The sequence below is a fragment of the Sabethes cyaneus genome, chromosome 3 (genome assembly GCF_943734655.1).
Source record: "Sabethes cyaneus chromosome 3, idSabCyanKW18_F2, whole genome shotgun sequence".
NCBI lineage: Eukaryota > Metazoa > Arthropoda > Insecta > Diptera > Culicidae > Sabethes > Sabethes cyaneus.
In genome coordinates this window covers 24,392,459-24,417,141 of record NC_071355.1, presented here as the reverse complement: position 1 = coordinate 24,417,141, position 24,683 = coordinate 24,392,459, and the positions used below count along the sequence as shown (strand labels likewise).

At 36.9% G+C, this 24,683-nt stretch overlaps 1 protein-coding gene and 1 non-coding gene across 2 annotated transcripts; both read right to left on the bottom strand.

The window, feature by feature from the left end:
- Nucleotides 1-11,579: 11,579 nt before the first annotated feature.
- On the bottom strand, nucleotides 11,580-11,652 carry Trnaf-gaa (transfer RNA phenylalanine (anticodon GAA)). The gene has a single exon. It is a non-coding gene; the product is annotated as a tRNA-Phe (tRNA).
- A 10,156-nt stretch (nucleotides 11,653-21,808) lies between these two features.
- Nucleotides 21,809-22,966, bottom strand: LOC128744366 (uncharacterized protein DDB_G0271670-like; the record flags this gene model as incomplete). Its single annotated transcript, XM_053841326.1, has 1 exon — nucleotides 21,809-22,966. A coding segment is annotated over one exon (1,158 nt), but the record flags the coding sequence as incomplete, so codon positions are not given.
- Between the last annotated feature and the right edge of the window lie 1,717 nt (nucleotides 22,967-24,683).

Below are 24,683 nucleotides of genomic sequence, written 5' to 3'. Positions count from 1 at the left end.
CTTTATCTCCGATCTCAAGTGCAATTTCTAATCCATTTGAGGTCCAATTTAATGTTCATTCAATTCAATTCTGGTTTTAAGTCCAATTTCAAATGCAATTTCAAGTCTACTTGAGATTCCATTTAATGTCCCATTTGAAATCCAATTTTATGTCCAGGCGTCAATCCCGGTGTAGTGGTTAGCATTCACGCCTCTCACGCCGAGGACCCCGCAGAAGTCACGTATGACCCAAGCTGTTAAAGTGACTATACTCAAAAAAAAAATGTTTAATTTCATTACTATTTCAAGCCCCATTTCAAGTCAAATTTGGGCCCGGTTCCAAGCCCAATTCCGAATTCAATCGAATGTCGCATTTTTAGCTCTATTTCGAGTTAAATTTAATTCCAATTTCACCTCCAATCTCAAATACATTTTCAAATCCAATTGTGGTCCAATCAAATCAATTTGATGTCCAATTTCATGTCCCAATTGCAATAAAATTTTCATTCCAATTTAATGCACCATTTTCTGCTCTATTTAGAGATTATTTGAATTCCAATTTCACATCCGATCTCAACAGCAATTTCAAGTCAAAAAGAAAACCAAAGCCTTGGGCTTAAACGTGTTTCTAAGACTTGTCCCTTCTTTATCGACATACTTCGCAACCGGCTGTTAGAGTACAGGAGAATTGCGGGTCTAACGCAGGATTGTTTCGATTTGAATTCAATGTCCCATTTAAAGATCCACGTCAAATCTAATTCAATAGCAATCAGCAGATTGCTCAAGTGCAATTTCAAGTCCGATTTAGATTTCAATTTAATGTCCCATTTTAAGTTCCATTTCGATTCTAATTAACCGCTTAGTTGGTTTCAAGGTACGATGCTGGTCTAACAAGCCAGTCATCGAATGTTCGAATCTCGGCTAGGCGGTGCTGCTAGATATAGGGTCAGTAGGATTGTTGCTCTAACCCCGTAACTATCCTGTACTCTAATAGCCGGCTGTGAAGTCTGTCGATAAAGAAGAGACAAGTCTTAGAAAAGACGTTTAAGCCTAAGGCATTGCTTTGCAATCGCAAAGTTTAGAGCTGTCAATTCAACGGTATTTTTGTGATAGGTAAATCAATTGGATTAAAATAGATCCAGTCTCAAGTCCAATTCTAATTTTAATTTCAAGTCCAAATTTAAGACCAATTTGAAGTAAAACTGTAAGTTTAAATTACACTCAAGTTGCGTATCTTTCGTATAAATTAAAACCGCGTAAATTCCATGAGTAAAAAAGCGCGTTTATTTCTAAATTCGCGTAAAAAAGACTCTTGAATTCCAAATCTACGTATAAGAATAGTAAAAACCTTCTCGTAAATATAAACTCATAGAGCACATCCGCGTAAATTCCGAAAATCGCGAAAATTCCGACATTTGCGCAAAGAATACCGCGTAAATTCCAACATTCGCGAATAAATAGTCGCTTAAAAAAACGCGTAAAAAGCGACTTCAGTATAGTCAAATAATATGACCAATTTCTATTCCAATTTAATGTACCATTTAAAACTCAATGTCGAGTCTAATTTAATCCCAATTTCAAGCCCAATTGATATCCAATTTCAATTTCAATTTTCTGTCCCATTTTAGCCCCAATTTCATGTCTAATATAATTCGAATTTCAATTCAAATTTCAAGTGCAATTCCAAATCAACCAGTTTAATTCTAATTTTACCTCCGACCTCAAATCCAATTTCAAGTCCATCTGAGTTCAAATTTATTGTTCCATTCTAAGTCCATTTCCATGTCTAATAACTTCAAGTCTTATTCCGGTTGTAATTTGATTCCAATTTCACCTCCGATCTCAGCACCAAGTAAAACTGAGGTCCGATTTCATGCCTAATTCAATTTCAATTACAACCCCAACTCGATCCTAATTTAAAGTCCCATTTTAAGTTCTATTACGAGACTAATCTAATTCCAATTTCGCCTTCGGCATCTAATCTATTTTCATGTCCAACTGAGGTCTAATTTAAAATCCCATTTTAAGTCCAATTTAATGTGTAATTTAATGCTGGTTTCAAGTCCCATTTCAAGTTCGATTCTAATTTAATGTCCCATTTTAAGTTGTTTCAAGTTCTATTACGAGTTCAATTTAATTCCAATTCCACCAACAACCACAAATCAAACTTTAAGTCCTACTGAGCTCTAATTTAATGTTCGATTTAAAGTATAATTCAATGTCTAATTTAATTCCAAGTCTAATTTCAGGATTACAATCGACTCCAATTCCAATTGCTCCTCCGATCTCAGCAGCAATTTCAAGTGCAACTGAACTGAGGTCCAATTTAATGTCCAATGTTCATACCTAATTTAATTTCAATTTCAAGTCCAACTTCGATTCTAATTCAATGTGCCATTTTAAGTTCAATTACAAGTCCAAATTAATTCCTAATTCACCTCCGATCTCGAGTGCAAATTGAAGTCCAATTGCGGTCCAATTTTATGTCACGCTTTAATTTCAATTGGAAGTACAAATTAATGTCTCATTTAAAGCTCTAATTTGAGTCTAATTTAATTTCAATTTCTCCTCTGAGTGTAATTTCAAGTATATTTGTGGTTCCTTTTCATGTTCAATTTAATGTCCAATCTCATGCCTAATGTTAGTCCAATTTCGACTCTAATTTATTGTGACTTTTTCAGCTCCATTTCGAGTCTAATTTAATTTTAATTCCAAAATCAGCTCATACCGACCTCAAGTACGTGTTCAATTTAATGTTCTATGTATATCTATGTGTCTGTTCTATATTCTAAGGACAAATTCAAGTCTAATTAAACTAGACTATTAGACCTATTTCGAGCCCAGTTAGTTTTCAGTAACGATGCTGATTTAACAAATCAGTCATCAAATGTTCGAATCTCTGTTGGGTGGTTCTTGTAATGGGAATGAGTTCCACTCATTTAAGATACTCATAGCGCGCAATAAAGATCAGTCTTATTTGGAGTCTCAACGTGTAAGGACGCTTATGTCACTCGAGACAGTATCCGAAGTTCCCCTAAATGGGTTTTGTATAAATCTGCAAATGTGACAAACTGGCGACGAGGATTAGAAATCCCGATTCGTTTGAAGTACTGTGTGTACTACAGTGTCTTTCATGACCTCAAATTGTGATATCAAGCCGGGTACAATGGAAGGGGATAAAAGAACAAAAGGCAAATTCCCAGTGTATGTACCAGGGCTGAATGTGAATTCGTACTTGCAAACGGTGGATATTTTTTTTAAATTAAATAAAACGTCAGACGAGGAGAAAGCTTTAGAATTCATTACTAGTGTCGGTCCAGAAACCGCGAACAGAATTATCGGTAGCTTTAAACCAGGCAAAATAGTGGACAAAACGTATGAACAGATTGTGTGTAAATTTAAACAGTTGGATGAGGAAGCAAAAAATGTATTTGCGGAAAGATATCGGCTTATAACCAGAAAGCAAGCAGAAGGTGAATCGCTGGACGACTTCGCAATCGAACTGCAAAATATTGTAGAGCATTGCAGTGTAACTGCAGAAACAGAAGCAGTGCTAGTCCAATCAATGTTCGTAGCTGGACTGAAAAATAAAAAAACCCGGGAAGCAATGCTACGTGAAGCGACTCATCAGCAGAACTTAGGACAGCTGATGGAAAATGCGAAAACTATTGAGGTAGCAGCCCAAGAAGTGCATAAAATGTCTACGCATGTTATAGATGATGTGAACTATGTGGCGGAAAATAGAAAATGGACACGCCACGCGAGAAGCAGTATGCAACCAATTATACACGCGAGTAGGCTGAACGAAAATGTTCAACAGCAGCAGAGGTCTGATGCATATAGCTATAGAAGCAATTCAAGGCCAAGCACTCAGTCTGTGTGCTACAATTGCCACAACAAAGGCCATTTGTCCTACGATTGTGTGTTGCCAAAAGCAAAGAAGCCACGTTCGACCTCGTATGGATCGAGGAACACTACGAACCGTAAAAGAGCTTTCAGTGAGAGAATAAATCAACTCACCGCTGAAATGGAGGAATTAAAAGCAAGTTTGGCCGAAGATGACGTCTTAAGCGATTTCCAATCAGCGAATGATCCGGAAATGGATGAAGAACCAGAGAGCTGGATAAACAACATAATTATAGGTAAGTCTATAGATTCAACACCAGCTTTTGTGGAACTGCCAATAAACAATAAAAAATTGCTCATGGAGTGTGACACGGGTGCTTGTGCCACCATCTGCTCTTATGAAATTTATCGCGATTATTTCAATACGATCCCCTTACTACAAATCTGTAGAAACTTTTTCGTTATTTCTGGAGAGAGAGTACCTATCCTAGGTCAAATCGAAGTGAATGTCAATATAAATGACCGAGTACTAAAGCTGCCTTTAATAGTAATTCACTCTCCTAAAAAGTTTACTCCGCTTTTAGGAAGAGATTGGTTGAACTTAATTTGGCCAAATTGGAGAAAAACTTTTTCGCACAATACAATTAAATACGATGATCGAAGAGAAAAATGGGTGAAAACAACTGTTCTCGAATTGAAACGAAAATATTACAAAGTCTTCGATGATGATTTAAGCGAGCCAATCAGGGACATTGTAGTAAATATGAAAATTGATGGAAATGCTAGACCACTGGTACACAAGCCGTACACAGTGGCTTTTAAGCATCGCGAAAAAGTAGCTGAACATTTAGATGCGCTAGAATCCAAGGGCATTCTTGAGAAAATTGATCACGCTGAGTGGGCTTCTCCTATCGTAGTAGTCGTAAAACCAAACAAGAGTGATATTCGAGTTTGTATGGATGGGTCCAAAACGATAAATCCATATATTTCGTCTCATCATTATCCTCTCCCGTTAATCGATGAGTTAATTACTAACAAGAGTGGAGCGCGAACCTTTGCAGTGATCGATCTGAGGGGAGCTTATCAACAGCTAATGGTGTCAGACGATACAAAAAACTTACTTGCTATTAACACACACAAAGGGTTATATGCCTATAAGCGGTTACCGTTCGGAGTGAAACCGGCGGCAACACTCTTTCAGTCAGCAATGGATAAAATTCTTCTAGGGATCCCTAAGGTTCAAGTATATATTGATGATATCCTTATTTGGGCAGAGACAGATGAGGAATTACTAGGAACGATCAAAATGGTTTTAGATAGGCTAGAGCGTTATAACGTAAAAATAAATTCCGAAAAGTGTCAGTGGTTTGTTTCCCATGTGAAATATTTGGGCCACATTCTCTCGGAGGCAGGAGTATCGCCAAATCCAGAGAAAGTGAGAGCGATAACGGCCGTGCCAGAGCCAATACTCTAATAACCGGCTGTGAAGTCTGTCGATAAAGAATGACCATGCCTTAAAGTCGTATATAACCAAAAGTTTTGTTTTTCAACCCCATTTTGAAGGCCAGCTTTAAATCGAGTACGATTCAAAGTTCAATTTTAAGTCTGATTTCAAGTTCAATTTCGAGTCTAATCTAATTATAATTTCATCTCTGATCTCAAATGCAATTTTAAGTCCATTTGAGGTTCAATTTGATGGCCCATTTTAAGTCCAATTTTAAGTTTGATATCGATTCCGATTTAATGTACCGATTTACGTTCTATTACGAGTCTAATTTAATTTCTATTTCACCATTTCTGGCCACAAATCCAATTTCAACTCCAACTGTGATTAAATTTAATGTCCCATTTTAAGTCCAATTTCATGTTTATTTTAATTCCGATTTGATGTCCAATTTAAATCAAATTTCAAGTTTAATTTTCAATCCAAATTGATGTCCCATTTCAAATCTTATCCCTTATACCGCTTCTAGTTCAAGTCCAATTTCACCTCCGATCTCAGATATAATTTCAAATGCAACTGAGGTTCAATTTTCTGTCCAGTTTCATGCTTAACTTAATTCCATTTTCAAGTCCAATTTCCAGTCCACCTTAGATTCTAATTTAATGTCCCATTTTAAATTCTGCTGTGAGTTTAGTTTAATTCCAATTTCACCTCCGACCACAAATTCCATTTCAAGTCCAACTGAGGTCAAATTTATGGTACATTAAATTAGGCTCTACTCTGAGTGTTATTTAATTCAAATTTAACCTCCGATTTCAAGTCTTTTCAAGTTCAATTGAGGTCTAATTTAATAGCCCATTTCAAGTCTTATTCAAGTCCAATTCAATGACCCATTTTAAACTCTATTTCGGATCTAATTTAATTCCAATTTCACCACCAATTGAAACAGAATTTTATGTCCAATTTAAGTCCCATTTTGAGGACGATTAAAACCATAGCGGAACCGAATTCACCACACTTCATTGAAACTATATACGCGCCAGCGAACATGAACACGAAACGAGATGAATACACATATCACTGTTGTTCACAGTGGGCATTCGCTTCCGAATGTGTCGCGGCATTCTGAAAACGTTCACTCTCAATGAACGCGAAATTAGTACCGGTCGTTCACAATGAAATGCGGCGCGGAAAAGTGACAGTTCAAATTTTAGTACAGGTTCATTTTCACGACAACTGTAAAACGTCATTTAGCCCGCAGCGAGGGGTGGATATAGACCGACGAGATTACAACGATAAGTAAACTCACCATCAACGAGGGGGTCTTGCATAATAGGATTATCAATACCTCACAAAGAGCAATTTCTATTCCAATTTAATGTACCATTTAAAACTCAATGTCGAATTTGATTTAATCTCAATTTTACCTCATCCAATTTTAAGCCCAATTGATGTCCAATTTCAAGTCTCATTCCGATTCTAATTTAATTCCAATTTCACCTCCGATCTCAGCAGCAATTTCAAATACAACTGAGGTGCAATTTATTGTCCAATTTCATGCCAAATTTAATACCAATTTCAAACCCAACTTCGATTGTAATTTAATGTCCCATTTTAAGTTCTATTACGAGACTAATTTAATTCCAATTTCACCTCCGACTTCAAGTCTTATTTCATGTTCAGCTGAGTCCCAATTTAATGTCCCATTTTAAGTCCAATTTAATGTCGGTTTAAAGTCCCACTTCAAGTCCAACTTCGATTCTAATTTAATGTCCCATTTTGAGTTCTAGTATGAGTCTAATTTAATTCCAATTTCAGATCCATTTTTAAGTCCAACTCGATTCTAATTTAATGTCTCATTTTAAATTCTGTAACGTGTCTAATTAAATTTCAATTTCACCTTCGATATCGAGTGCAAATTAAAATCCAATTGCGCTTCAATTTATTGTTATTGTTTTAGCTCTATTTTGAGTCTAGTTTAATTTAAATTTCTCCACTGAGTTCAATTTCAAGTACATTTGAGGTTCCTTTTCACGTTTATTTTAATGTCCACTTTTATGCCTAATTTAAGTCCAATTTCGATTCGAAACTTTGGTCAAAACGAGTTTTAATACTGCACATGGATACCAGAATGAAAAATTAAATTAACTGTTAGAAGCACTTATGGAACCTTAAAGGACGCTACTGTATTCCATACGAAGGACTGCTGGTGAGATTGTTCTATTTTTACCCATATATACCACATTTCATTTTAAAACTATATTATTAACAGTATTATGTTGATATCATATATGTGGAAGGCTGGATGATGGAGTGGATTGCCAACCTGAATCCTTAAGGTCTGAAGCAAATATGGCACTTCTCAATTCAAAACAAACAAATCATCGTGTAGGTTAAAGTTGGTACAGCGAAATTGATTATTACATGGAAGGATCCTAATGCTGGAAGGCGACTCTTATAACCCCGGAATGCGTGTGCCTCTTGTAATTTAACCATTTGTAAAATCTATTTCGAATCTAATCAAACTCAAATAAGTTCATTTGAGATCCAATTTAATGTCCCATTTCAAGTCCAATAACAAGTATAACATCAATTCCAATTTCATGGTCATTTGCAAGTTTAATTTAATTTCAATTCCACCTCCGATCACAAATGCAATTTCATGTCCAATTTCGATTTCAATTCAATGCTTCATTTGAAATGCAGCGAATTTAACGAATTTTAACGAAAATGCCGGTATAAGCGTCACCTTAAAAATCGCGCTCTTATTTCTTCATGCACTGCAACGAAATTTTTCCGAGTGTGTGTTTAGCTAACGGCTACAGTCGACGCTCGTCGTTCGTCGTTGCACCCCGATCTGCCGATGCCGATTACTTACGATGGCTAGGACTCCCGTCCGTGAGTAGAATCGAGGGCGAAGATGAAGAAGAGGAAGAAGAAAAATTAATGCAAAATTTGATCCCAGTGCGCCACCAGCCTCACGGGCAGCTGATTCCCCACGAGTTTTTTGACTCGGGAATAAGCTATGCAAGAAAACGATGTGAGGATATGCGTGCGTGAGTGTGGGTAGCAGAATATCTGCACACAATGTGATATATACAGGTGTGGCGATGTTGGTTAAGTGGTGTTAGTGCAATAAAGAAATTTCATCATGGTGTGGGTGGAATCGAAAACCGACCAATCACAATGAAGTGTAACGTCAAACTCCAAAACCAAAAACCCCATTGTCCGACACGGTTTGTTTTTGTAGTTTGACGTCGTTTTCCGATTTTTCGCTACTAATTCCATCAAATATCTTCTTCTTTCACACCATTTAAAACCTCATTGGTCTGCATACAGCGCCGGCGGCTGTTTCTTTTACGCCTGCGTGTGTGACGTAAGCGTTGAATGCTATGTTTCTCATACTTTTTCGCATGTGAGTAGGCATGGTTGACTTCTCACTCGATTCGCAACATTGATTTTAGGTCTAATTTAAGTACAATTTAATGTTCTTTTTTAAGCTTTATTTCAAGTCGAATTTAATTCCAATTTCACCTCTAACCTGAAGTTCAACTTCATGTCCAATTTCGATTTCAATTTAATGTGCCATTTTAAGCTCCACTCCAAGTCTAATCTAGTTTCAATTTTACCTCCAATCTCCAGTGCAATTTCAAATCCCATTTAATGTTCCATTTTAACTTCAATTTTGTGACGAAATTAAATTACGATTTCAAGTCCAATGTCGGGTTCAATTGCGATTTCATTTTAATGTCCCTTTCTAAGCTCTAGTTCGATCTAATTTAATTCCAATATTATCTCCGTTCTCAAGTGCATTTTCTAGTTCAAATGAGGTCCAATTTTAAGTCCAATTTAATGTCCCGTTTTAAGTCCAATTTCATGTGTAATTTAAGGTAGTTTTAATTGACGTCTGATTTCAATCTATATGCAAATCTAATTTAAGTTCAATTAAATGTCCCATTTCAAGCTCTATTTCAAGCCTAATTTGATTCCAATTTCACTTCCGATCTTAAGTGCAATTACAAGTTCAATTGAGGTCTAATTTCAAGTCCAATTTAAAGCCTAATTTAATTCCTATTTCAAACTCATTTCCAAGACAAATTTTAAGTGCAATTTCAAGTCCAACTTCGATTCCAGTTTAATGCCCCATGCTAAGCTCTAATTCGAATCTAATTTGATTCCAATTTTACCTCCGGTCTCAAAAAATGAATAATTCAATAAAAATTCAGACACGTTTTTTTAGGTTCATATTTTCAAAGAAATAAAGCAGCAGTAAAAGAATGAAGACACATGGTGTTTTGTTTTTCCCCTTTAAGGAGACGAAGGTTTTTAACAAAGTGTAACCAGAAACAGAAGGTAAAAATAAAATACTAGGCGGCTCCATTGTATTGCAACTTTATGGTTCTAATGTTATAAATTTTACAAAAAAAAACGAGTCAAAAGGCAAAACGGTGACCACCATAACTTAGTAGAATACTCTGTAAGCGCCAAATAAAATAAATAAATCAGGGCACTTTTAAAATCGATATGAATATATTTAAAATATATTTAAAATGAATCTATACAATGCAAGTTAAGTTACTGCAGGACATCAATTTCTAGAATCTTTCTATCTAATAAATATTTCTAAACCAAATCTTCTACCAAATGGAACCAAAGTTCTAGCTGAAATAAGGCGTATCCAGTAACAGCACGATAACTTACGTCTTCTAACTAAATTCCACGATGGTCTCATGGGTGATAAAATCTGCTGACAGCAATCCGACGCGACTGCAGATCGAGTCCGGCATTTAGTCTAATCCCATGGTTCCCCATGGCTCGAAAAGACTCGATTCAAGACCAATTTTGACTATAAATTTGTACCGAATTGCATGGTTTGGCAGCGTTTTGGCAGCTGTGGCGAGAAGCATTTATGTTTTCCCCCTTCTAATGCGAATTCAAGATGAAATGTTTGCGGAAGCGAATATTGCTCTTCTATTCTGGTCGTTAACAGTTCGGTACAAAAAGGCGGCGAGCCGCCTTAAAGCTGAAATTACTTCCTTTTCGTTGTCCGAAGAAATCTGCATTAGTGGAAACTCGTTTCTATAATTTTTCCTCATCGGTAAATTCCTAGGCCGACTTTATGGGAACGTTTATATATTACTGCAATATGGAATGAAACAAGCTATACCAGATTGGTTGGAATTCGGTTGGGATGTTTGACATTGTGCAAAACGGAGAGCAATTTGTATTTTATGCCATTTTAATGCTTCCTACTAATTTTGGGATTTTCTGTAAAAATAATTAAACCAAGTCAAAGCCAAAGGAAAAAACTGCAGCCTAATGTCCATTGTTCGAAGCAGGGAAAAACAAACGATTTGGACCCGTTCCAAGCTTTCGGCACTTTTTCCCGCCATTCCGGCACTCTACAGCATCTGCAGCGGGAGGCGGCGTGTAAATGGGGCTCACGATAGGTACTTGTAATTTTCCGTCATTTGTAACACTGAACCGACTAAAGTAGCGACTCACTTAAATAAAATGCTGCACGGACTGTGAAGTGGCGAAAAAAGAGATGTTTTTCTTGGCATACTCGTGCTAAGCATTCCGGGAAGGAGCCGGTTGGAGTGCAAAACTGCGGCATTGGGTGCCAGTTAAGGGTAAAATAACCACTTGAGTAATGGAAGCGAATAAAAGAACTTAATTAAAACTACAAAAATGCCTGGCTGCTGGGGGGATCTGAACCAGGGGGATGTTTCGACAGATAGGGCGGGTGAGAAAAAAACAAAAAATGCGGAGCCGAGTGGTCTGAGAAATGGGCTCACTTATGAAATCCTTCCGCTTGCGCTCGCTGGCTGCTACTGCTAGAGGAATAGTGTATTTCGCATTAGGATGGAAGTTTTTGCCGCAGCTAGCAAAGCCGCTGCTCTCTGTTTGCGTTTCGTTTGCTATTGCTGTCGACCATCGGCGGCGTCGAATGCTCTCTTTGGCTAGGATTCTTTGAAGGTTGAAGCTGAAATGTTGGATCCCGTCGTCGTGGTGTGCCCTCTCATTGGGTCTCGCTGTTTGCAGGGCAGGGGTAATCGCCGTATTTGAATATGGACGGTTCATTTTGCAGTCGAGAGATAATAAATCGTGTCTGGTTGGATGCAGTCTGCCACTAATGGATGTAGATTATTTTCTGAGAGGATTCGTTTTTCCAAGTGCAACTTTCGTTACTATGCGCTCTGGCGTGAAAGTGATTTGGTATATTTTAGATCGTTCTTGACACAAATATATTATTAGTGTAATTGAAATCGACTTTTTAGGTTTGTTTGTTTTTATAAAATAAATTAAGTGCCGAAACCCGGGATCGAACCGGGGACCTTTAGATCTTCAGTCTAACGCTCTCCCAACTGAGCTATTTCGGCACGTATGCTAATCGTTCGTACATAATGCTTCACTAGAGGCCAAACCCTACAAGAAACATGTGCAAACGAATATAAGTTGGTAGTAAACCGTCACTGTTGAGTGTAACATCGTTTAGTATTTATAACGTAGATTAACAGATAAAACAGACTAAGTCAGGCGGTAGCAGGTTCTGTAAACTTAATACTACGTTTACCAAGATGTCATATTTTTCCAACTAAATAGGTACCAAAAACCACAGTATGTTCCAACATGTTAGTTATAACAAGCACATAATGACATGTTACATCCGTTTGTCTATGAGTTTGAAGCAGGTAGAGCTGTCGCTAGAGATTGCACAGGCACGGTAAAACATGCTCATCGTTCCGTTTCGCTATCAACAGACTTGTCAAAGGCACATGGCAGCTCGTTTAGAGCTTGTGTACACACATATGAAAATGAAAGAACGGCGAATGCGGCGGGCGGAAAGGTCGTTTGCATATTTGTATTATTTTTACATTATGGCACGGTCTCTAATTTACGTTTGTTTGCCTTTGCGGTGATCTATTTAATCCTATTATTACCAGTTGGAAGTCGTAGTAATAATGTTTGTTCGTTGATTGTTTGGACGATATGGATAGTACTAATAAAACTGCCATTAGTGATCGTTACTTTGTATCTTGTGGATAATTTAACTTGATTCTTTCACATATTTAATAGATTTAGAATAGTTTAGATAGAATAAATAGCACCACAAGGGTACACAAATAACAAAAAAATGACACTAAAATAACCTGCCTTAGCAGAACAACCGTTCATAGCAATGAGCCTATCATGTCAAAAAGAGTTGTACATAGTCAACTATTGGTCATGCTTCCCAACTCTTGTATGAAGGGCCAAAAGGGAATTAGTCGAATTAGCAACATCGCTTACACGTACCAGGGACATAGAGAATCTCCTTCTTAGGGCTAAGTCGCCTGAGCCAACCGTTGAGTGAACCGTCTTAATGCAGAATGACTCCAGCAGGTGGGGAGAAGAGCCCGCTCATAATCCATGATGTGTTATTAATCGGGCCAAGATTAACCCTAGAAAGTCCCTAGGCACACCGCTTCAAACAAGTCAAATGATCCCACCATCTTCCCGATTCTAGTTTATTTATGAAATATGGTATACCTATATGGGCAAAAATAGAACAATCTCATCAGCAGTCCTTCGAAAAGAATAGAGTTGCGTCCTTTGAGATTCCATAAGTGCTTCCAATAATTAATTTAATTTTTTCTTCTGGTATCCATGTGCAGTATTAACACTCGTATTGGCCAAAGTTTTCACTATATAGCAGGAGGTGCTTTTTAGGCTAAAATGAAAAGAATAATTAAAATAACTTATATTATGCTTACATATTAGCAAGGTCGTGCGGCTCCGTCGTCTGCCCAAAACCGCGGTTTTTGAGATCACACAGCCGGGAACCAGTCAGTATCGCACCTCCTAACTTGGCTACTCAATAGAGCATTACCGGGTATGGCCACGTGGAGGCGCTAGGTAGGGGCTTGGGATAACTAGAGCTTTATTGGATGGTCCTCATTTGCCTTCCCTATTTCATATCCACAAAAATAATATAAAATATATACAAAAACGACACAAAACGATTTTTTTTGTGTGCCAGAAGGGCATTGGGTCAAAAGGCCACTGCGACAGTCTTAATGATCGTCTTTTGTGGCAGGCCCCGATTGCTGTACACAGTTTACGGACCGCTCATACACACAAAACGATACAAGAAATAGTACAAAAATAATGCAAAATAATAAAATAAAAATGACACAAAAATGTCTCCAAAAATGAACAAAAAAACTGACAGCGAAATGAAAAATTACATAAATAATATAAAAAGGCAGCCATAAAGAAATGAAAATAATTGCAAAATGATTCGATGACGATATGAAAATTATACAAAAATGACACAACAAAAGAAAGAAATAAAAATAAGTTCAAATATGACTCCAAAAGGGCATAACAATAGTAAAACATTGACGCAGAAATAAATAATGATACAGAATCGAGGCAAAAATGCCCCAAAAATGGTACCGTCAGCGCACATTCAAACTTCCAAATTCCTGCAATTTTTTATCTTATTAACACATCTAGGAAAATCTTTGAGAATGTACAGTAGTCTACAAGCAAAAAACATGAAAAAAAGTGAAATGTGAAATAAAAATTTTATTTTTCTTCAATTTCGATTTAGCACATTGTGTTCTGCGAAGTTTTAGAGCTTATTATTACAAGAAATTTTGTTGAAAACAGTAACATTCTATTCCTTCAACGAAGATAGAAAATTCTTTTTCCTATAAATCAATCGTAAAAATCAGTTTTGACGTAGGACTACATCTTTGATTTCTATCTATATTGTGGTGCACTTTAGAAAAACGAAAATGGAACATGTAGCGAAAAGTGGTTATAGTTTGCACGCTTATAACTCAGTCATCCGTTAATAGATTCTAGAGATATTGGTATCAATCGATTGGGAATTTTTAAAAATATCCATTACTATACAGTAGATTACATGTTTCCTTAACAGACGTTTAAAAATTGAGAAAATATTAGAGGATTATTCATCATTTCATTACATTTTCATTTTTTTTGCCTTTCCATGTCAATGCTTCCCTAGCACGGATGACAGAAATATGTAGATGAGTTATGGCTTAAGCTCCCTTATGATTGTATTTAATTTACTTTCTTCTAATTAGATCTTTGAATCGTTAAATTTGTGGCGGTGAACCCGGGTTCAAATAGAATTGCTACTAATTGTGTAACACGTCATGGGTAACTTTTCAATATAATAAACTTCGAAAGTAATGTAATTTCGACTTCTGTCTACCGTACTAAAATATATTGGACAAATTCATCTAAATGATCATAACATAAAAGTATATCCTGATTACAGATCCTACCAGTAGCGTTTGTCAGGTAAACAATATTCCCAATAGTGTGAATCCTCACACCAATAACCCACCTAAAGGACGAGAGTTGACAGTGGACATCACGAGTCAGAAATTTGAGAATTCAAGATTAACAAACGGACCTTTTCAGGTCAACAATTTAAATTATCTGAAGATTTGAAATTATGAATTTCTCACATGTAAGAACACAATCTTTTAATGCACAACTTGGGCATCTATACATGAAATTCCTTCAAAAATCACCGCTTTTGTCATTGGGAGACGAATTGCTCTACATTCGTAGTTCTACGTCAAGCTTGCGCCCATGCCACTAGGCAGGGACCCTTGAACTTTTTTTATTTTAGTTTTTTTCGTAGATGTTGCAAGACTTTTATATTTTTTCAAAGTTGTACAAATAGTAAAAATACTCAATTTTGTTGAATATAGTATATTTCTAAACAAAAAACACAACAAAAACATCCAAATTTTGACCCAGAATTCCTTAAATATGCACAAACAGCGATAAATTAAACCAAGTTTTTAGAAACTAAATGATAAAAGCTACTAAATCCAGGACGTTTCATTAGTATCTCCTAATAAATGACCAACTAGTAGCAGAAATTAAAAAAAAATTATTGGGCGCTCAGCTAGTTTACAACAAAAAGCGTTGTAAAATTTCAAATATTTTCATGCCAAAAATGACATATCCATAATTCAAAAATGACACAAACAATACAAAAAATTTAATAAACCTGATAAGTGAAATATGTACAAAAATCGAAAAAGTGGACTGAATGGATAAAAGAAATATTCAAGTAAAAATTGGGGTTATCAAGTGGTACCTAGTACAACGTTTGAAGAAAATTGAGAAATTTATTTTATTTATTTGTAAAAATCATCTTCATACTAACCGTCGAGTTGAAGTTGAAGTTGAAGTTGAACTATTCGTAGACTGCCATAAGGGGGCATAGTACACTCAAGTCGCTTTTTACGCGAAGGATATGTCCCGCGTAAATCAAAACCGCGTAAATTCCGAAATTCGCGTAAAAAAACCGCGTAAATTCCGAAAATCGCGTAAAAAAACCGCGTAACTTCCGAAATTCGCGTAAAAATAGTCCCGTAAAAACCGCGTAAAAAGCGACTTCAGTGTACTTTTTCAATTAAAAAAAAACGAAATTTTTTTTATTGATTATTTCGAACGATTAACATTTCAACCATATGTGTTTCAAATCATTTCGATGAATTCCAAAAATTGACAAAGTTACAACTATTTGTACCGCGCATATCTGGAGCGATTACACAGCGAATAAAAACTTCAACGTCGTTTTTCTCGAAACCAGGTTTTGAAAGTCGGTACCATAAATATCTCAAGAACAGCTCAAGAAATTCTCATGATTCTTTTTTTGTTTCAAAGCCAACAAAATTATCTAGTGTTTGACCCATCCTTTTTTTGATATTACTATTTTTGTATTTTTTAGAAATGTTTAAAGTCAATTTTTTCGACTGAAAACCTTATTTTTATGTTTGAATGCCCGCCATTTTGTTATGCATTCGAATTTAAAAAAAGGATGGGTCAAACACGAGATAATTTAATATACTTTCATGTCGTTTAGGAATTTTTCAATTCGGATAAGCCCGACAGCACCAATCCATGGTACCGCAAATCATGTTTTTTTCGAATGATCATGTTCAAGGAGCCGTAGGGGAGAGGGGAAGAGGTTCACCTATGCACACAAAATTATAAATATTAGTATAAAGTGCAATGTTTAGAATGCAAAAAACCCGAAACGATTCGCTTTTCGCGTTATCGAGAAAAAATATTCGAAATAATGCAAAAAATATGGTGCAAAAAGTACTATGCCCCCTTAAGCCACACTGCCATGAATCGGATAGGATCTCAGAGTCCGTAGTTTGCATACCGGTCTTGCCGGTGCAGGAAATGCCTAGTTCTGAGGTATCGTACAGAAGCATACAAGTTCAGTTGGATCAGAATGGCGGGGCACTCAAAGTATCGTAAAATCATTTTCGCCAGAAACATGACTTGAGCGTTGGCAAGTTTTTCTTTCAAGAGTCTCCAAATTAAGCAAAAGTCAACGTTCCTTCTACAGCGGTAGGTTCCTGGGATCATACCATTGAAGACTGCGCAAAGCATGCCGTAATCATTTTTGTCCGTACTGCTTCGATTCTAACGTTCCAAATTTGGACTTCAAGATCACACATATGAATTCCAAAACAGACCTTACAATAGTGAATACTTCAATGATCAAAAACAGTACGGGTCACGAAACTCCTTAGCGATTTTGAAAATAAATCCTTGTTGTTTAATAGCTCTGAAGATAATGTACACGACAGGTTAGATGCGCTATCCAGGACGACATCAAAATAATGAATATGATAGTAGCATTATAACAAATGTCCCGACATGTTGTAGTTAAAAGCAATAAGCTTATTTTTATGGTGAACGGAGATTACGAAGCACTTTGAGATGCTGACGGTAAGTAAGTTACTCGAGCTTCAATTTTTGAATTTTTCCACTAGCTACTGTAGTTTAATGAGTCGGAGTTCATTTTAATTACCTTAAAGTTTTTCACTTCGTCGGCATACGAAGACAGATGACAGAAGAGGAGCTGATAGCTCAGTTACAAAAAGAGAAAAGAGCAGCGGTCCAAGGTTGCTTCTCTGTGGTACGCCAGGATATGTTTAAGTGCAATAAAATGAAATCTAAATTGGCACTGTATGTTATTCAATTCAATTAAGGATGTACTGTGCTGTTAAAAATTACTCATCCTTCTACTAAAATCTGGACATAATGTTGCCTAGCGTTTTATATATGTATACATATTAACAATGTGCTGTACACTTGACACATAATTTCAAGACAAATTTTCCATAAAATCGCTAAACATCAGTCAACGCCAGACAAACAGCACACCAAATAATCAACAGGCAAATATAAACCCGTCACATCAACTGATCGTGCGAACCAGTCAGTACAAAATTCCGTTGACATGAATTGTCATTTGTGGTGTGTTTTACAAAATACACACCCACACACACACTCAGTCACGGCATCGGTTAGCTATGCTACAGCATCAATAACACCCGCTAAATCCTAGACGTGACTACCGGCGGCCGGTGCGGTGGTTACAGTGCAGTGTAGTCAAGAGTGGTAGCTGAGTGATTCACATCGCCACTGCAGAATAGCTTATTTATTCATGCCCAAAAGATAATATTCAATGCGTGCGAAAATGTTTCCAAATGTTTACGGGTACACACGCTCTGCTCAGCGGTCTGGTCCTCCCGTCCGGTTGGCTTGATGTCTGTGGGCTAGCGGATGCGAACTTTGTGAACCACTCGCGCAATCCGGTCCACCCCCAGCCAGGAAACGTCGTGTTCCCACACCAAAGCAGCGTTAACAACGTTGTAAAGGTCCGTACACTACTGCTGTGTAGAAGCGAAATTAAGGGGAATTGTAACACTATAATACTTCTGCTGAATAGTCCTATCGTCAACGGCCGAAGCGATGGTCGTACGATGATTTGGTATCCGCAAAGTAAGCAGATAGAATGCAAACTTGATGCACTTCTCCGCGTCGCTGTGTGCATCAGCAGTGCAGCATTTATTGTGAGGCTGAGAGTTGTAAAAGCCATTAACATTGTCGACTTGGCACGTTCTAGCTCACGAGATTGCACCTCATAGGGTTTCACCGTAGTTGTCAATAGTTTTGGACACTGCATTCAATTAAGCAAAACAACTATTAGTAAATATTGACTGATATTAAAATTTTGCGCATAACAAAAGAAAATTTATTTAAACTTGATTATTGGTTAATTTTCATGAAAAATATTTAAAAAACGAAAAAGTAACACACTGGAACGGTTCAATAAAATGAATGCGACTGCAGATATCTCCCAATGCCGATCGTCAGCCGCTTTTCGCCTGCTACACCAAACAGTAACGAAGATGAATGAACTTAAATTACGACTGTATTTTGATTTTGATAAGCTCTAATCAAAATACGTTCGAATGCGTATCTAGCAAATTCGATGCTATTGATTGATTGCAAAATGTTTTCTATCCAACACTAAACTGAATGGGGTAAACCCTACTCGATTCTGTGGACTTTTTTACGCAAAATTATCAGGTATTCATTTTCTCGAAGTCTAACTTGGTATAGTCCAATAGGTGTGAAAAAATGTCAAAATTAGGGGAAAATGAGCAAAATGGGGCACTTCCCGATGGCAAACAGGAAAGGGGTGGACACCACGAGATTCTCCGAAAAATTTTACATAAGATCACCTATATTTTATCAGCCTGGTGGCCGTATCCTACGTATCCTTACGTCTATTTTTTCGCTCGTTTTTGCCCATAGTGTACTGGTTGAAAGCCCCATTAAAAAGTAAATAAATGGATAAATTATCTGCCATAGTTGGTCTCGATCGACTGTGTCGTATACTACTTTTAAATCAATAAAGATGTGATGCGTGGGCATATTGTACTCCGGACATTTCTGCAAGATTTGTTGGATGGTGAAAATTTGGTCCAAAGTGGCACGAGCATCCATGAAGTCCGCCTGATAATTCCCTAAGAAACCCTGTTATCGGTTACAGCCGGCGAAACAGGATCTGGGAAAGTACCTTGTAGTAGTGTTCGACATCGGAATTGAAAGTCCGAGTTCCGGTCCGGTCCGGTTAAAAATCGGCTTTAACTTTGTTAATACGACTTTATTCCAGTCCGATTTGGCTCTGTTCAGGTTCCGGAACCGGAAAAAAGGTAGGTGGCGTCAACCAGCGTTAGACCGCGATGGTTGCAGCATTTGAGCCAATCACCCTTTTTGTACATGGTACAAACCACTCCTTCCATCCATTCCACCTCCCAAATCGTGGAAATTACCCAGTGTAGAGCCACTGCCAGCGTTTTTCGGCCATGTTTATAAAGCTCTGCCAGTAGGCGGTCCTTACCAGCGGCTTTGTTGGACTTCAGCAACCCGATTCCTCGTTTGACTTCTTGGAGATCAGGTTCTGAAACATTACTGTCTTCCAAGGACACTTCTAGGTTAAGTTTCGTTTCACCTCCTTCTGCAACTTCACCATTGAGGTATTTATCGAAGAACTGCTTCCACTTGTAGACCAACTCGCGCTCGTTTGTGATTAGATTCCCTCCCTCGTCTAGGGAATCAAAACTCTCGAACTCACAACAAACAATGTTATTGTCCCTACTTCAAAATGTTGAAAGTTTGTCACTATTGCATGAAAGTTAGGGCAACAACAAAATATCGTATCTGCTTATCAAGGATACAGATATTTCGTAACAACCATGCTGTTGCTTGTAGAAGAGACACCCTATTGTACGAAGTACGAACTGTACTCAACCAGGAGTGGCATACACCGCAGCGCAGACCGGTAGACACAAATTCTCACACCATACAAAACTCGCCATGCGGTGTGTGTTCGCGCAAGAATTCCCTTCTGCGTCTCTTTTGCTGAACACGCTCTTTCGTGCTTTATGCGCACCAAGAAAAGGCAGCCGCAAACGCAGTGTGAAAAATTTGCTGCGTGCTTTACCACACCAAGAGACGCTTTCTGTGCGGCAAACAAAACAATATCTATTCTCACCGAGAGTTATCCTGCTCATACCCATGAGGCAATATTTGTTTATCCCTTTATTTTGTTGTCGTGATACATTCTGATTGCTATGTATGCTCATTTTACAGGCAGAGAATAACTGGTTTATCGCTCTTCGTTTTTGTTGTTTATTTCTGGATATGAACAATGATATTTTGATTCTCTCCCTCGTCCCTACACATGTCACATATCGGTGTGAAACCCTCACGAGATTGGTTCGCTTCTCGTACAACTTGCGCGTGTCATCCCAAGTAACCAAAAGTTCCAATAAAAGGGGATTTTTTGGCTTAATCAGCCAACGAAATGATCATGAATAGAACTCTATTCAACTTAATTTTTAGGTAATTAACCGTACTTTCAAGTTCGTATTTGATGATTAAACTTCGAAGGGAATACAAAGTAACTTCTAACAGAACTATAAAGTTCGCAAAAAGTTCACTTAAGTCGCTATATAGAACACTGTTCAGCCCAAAAAGAAACTCCAATATATTTTAAAAATAAAAAAGATTGGGGGAATATTTTCCCACTTCTTCCTGTTTTGTAGATTCATGACATTTCTCATTAACTAAGGCATTTAATTTCGGTTAATAATCGACTGTTTTTTTTATAAATATTAATTTATTGTAACTTACCACACACCACCAACCAAAACCTCGGGAATTTGAACTTAAGTACTTCTTTTCGGTGACTTAGACGCATACCACTGCTCCGTTGCTGAAATATGCGATTTGCATCGTTTTTACTCGATGTGCTAATTTCTCATTTATCACAGCCCCGAAACGACTTAACACTTAAGAACAACACATCGGCAAAATTCATGTCACCAGCGGTGTCAGAGATGGCGCAATGCATCAGGATAGGCTTACAACGAGGAACGCTCGGGTTCAAATCCAGCTGCGGTCGGTGTCAGTTAGGCTTTTTTATATGGTCTATCTTAATCGCATGAACCGACTAGTTAGGAGGAGGCAGAGGTAGAAAATAGAAAAGTATAAAAATAGAACTAAAAGTGGTGTTTTATTAAAAACTTTTGCCAAAGTTTCTTTAGAAGCTGCTAAGCGCTCTATGCAGCGAAACCGGGGCAACTTTGAAGTTCGGTTAATTACAGGTAAAACTGTTTAGCAAGCTATAAATTCCATAGACATAAAGCTTGTTAACCTTCCTTAGACACCATTATCTGAACTCTAAGTTACTTTCAAGTTGTAAGTTGAACTTTCAAGTTGCTACAGATATTAACGGTACTTTAATGAGAATGAAGTTCGGTTTACAAATGTAGTGTCTGGTTGTTCAGCAAGAAAGTTCTACGGAATTAAATTTGAACCAAATATGAACTTCCAAGTTTGTTCCTTAAGTGAAATTCGAACTCTTGGTTGCTTGGGATTAACTCCAAATAGTTGTTCTAATTCTTCACAATCGCTGTCCTCTTTTTGGCGCTTTTTACTCCTCCGGATTGTGGTCAACCGATTCCTAGCTCGGTTCCTACTACTACTACTACTACTACTACTACTACTACTACTACTACTACTACTACTACTACTACTACTACTACTACTACTACTACTACTACTACTACTACTACTACTACTACTACTACTACTACTACTACTACTACTACTACTACTACTACTACTACTACTACTACTACTACTACTACTACTACTACTACTACTACTACTACTACTACTACTACTACTACTACTACTACTACTACTACTACTACTACTACTACTACTACTACTACTACTACTACTACTACTACTACTACTACTACTACTACTACTACTACTACTACTACTACTACTACTACTACTACTACTACTACTACTACTACTACTACTACTACTACTACTACTACTACTACTACTACTACTACTACTACTACTACTACTACTACTACTACTACTACTACTACTACTACTACTACTACTACTACTACTACTACTACTACTACTACTACTACTACTACTACTACTACTACTACTACTACTACTACTACTACTACTACTACTACTACTACTACTACTACTACTACTACTACTACTACTACTACTACTACTACTACTACTACTACTACTACTACTACTACTACTACTACTACTACTACTACTACTACTACTACTACTACTACTACTACTACTACTACTACTACTACTACTACTACTACTACTACTACTACTACTACTACTACTACTACTACTACTACTACTACTACTACTACTACTACTACTACTACTACTACTACTACTACTACTACTACTACTACTACTACTACTACTACTACTACTACTACTACTACTACTACTACTACTACTACTACTACTACTACTACTACTACTACTACTACTACTACTACTACTACTACTACTACTACTACTACTACTACTACTACTACTACTACTACTACTACTACTACTACTACTACTACTACTACTACTACTACTACTACTACTACTACTACTACTACTACTACTACTACTACTACTACTACTACTACTACTACTACTACTACTACTACTACTACTACTACTACTACTACTACTACTACTACTACTACTACTACTACTACTACTACTACTACTACTACTACTACTACTACTACTACTACTACTACTACTACTACTACTACTACTACTACTACTACTACTACTACTACTACTACTACTACTACTACTACTACTACTACTACTACTACTACTACTACTACTACTACTACTACTACTACTACTACTACTACTACTACTACTACTACTACTACTACTACTACTACTACTACTACTACTACTACTACTACTACTACTACTACTACTACTACTACTACTACTACTACTACTACTACTACTACTACTACTACTACTACTACTACTACTACTACTACTACTACTACTACTACTACTACTACTACTACTACTACTACTACTACTACTACTACTACTACTACTACTACTACTACTACTACTACTACTACTACTACTACTACTACTACTACTACTACTACTACTACTACTACTACTACTACTACTACTACTACTACTACTACTACTACTACTACTACTACTACTACTACTACTACTACTACTACTACTACTACTACTACTACTACTACTACTACTACTACTACTACTACTACTACTACTACTACTACTACTACTACTACTACTACTACTACTACTACTACTACTACTACTACTACTACTACTACTACTACTACTACTACTACTACTACTACTACTACTACTACTACTACTACTACTACTACTACTACTACTACTACTACTACTACTACTACTACTACTACTACTACTACTACTACTACTACTACTACTACTACTACTACTACTACTACTACTACTACTACTACTACTACTACTACTACTACTACTACTACTACTACTACTACTACTACTACTACTACTACTACTACTACTACTACTACTACTACTACTACTACTACTACTACTACTACTACTACTACTACTACTACTACTACTACTACTACTACTACTACTACTACTACTACTACTACTACTACTACTACTACTACTACTACTACTACTACTACTACTACTACTACTACTACTACTACTACTACTACTACTACTACTACTACTACTACTACTACTACTACTACTACTACTACTACTACTACTACTACTACTACTACTACTACTACTACTACTACTACTACTACTACTACTACTACTACTACTACTACTACTACTACTACTACTACTACTACTACTACTACTACTACTACTACTACTACTACTACTACTACTACTACTGCCAACTTTCAACGGCCGCCTTTCTGCGCTCGCTTAATTTTTAGGCAATTATTTAAGTTTTTTGCCTGTAGATAAAGGCAAAACTTATGCAGACTTGGAAGATTTACAAATTTACTACCCATTATTATTTTTTCCAGATATATTGTTCGGTTCCAGAATTGATTGAAGTTATATCGCCGGAAGAAACACAAAATAATTATTATTCAAAAAGTTTTATAACTTCTTTCGCGCGCTCCAGAAGCTTATAAGATTAAAATCTGGTACAAGTCGAAATATTGCCAGGTAATAATATTAAAAATAAATATGGATCGGCGATCCAGACTGTGATAATCCATAATTTGCGATTCTGCACCACTGACCCGCGCAACACACATTACACATTCTAGGTAAATCCTCTATAATGGTATAAATATCAGCATGCCACATCCTCCCCCTGCGTAAAATGAACAATTCAGTATATATAATATTTTAGGTCAATTATAGATTATTTACATGAAAAGAACCAATCGACTACCGAAGGTTATCTCCAACGATCAATCGAAAATCAGACAACCAAATCGCATGCCTACCTTCCAGTCAAAGCCACTGAAGGATTGGATCTGTTAAAAATTGAGCAAAATAATGATCCACCTTTACCTATTTGCGCAGCCCAAGTCGTACAACAAAATAACACAGATCCAACCGATTTTAATTCCCTTGTAAATCACAATGAAAATAT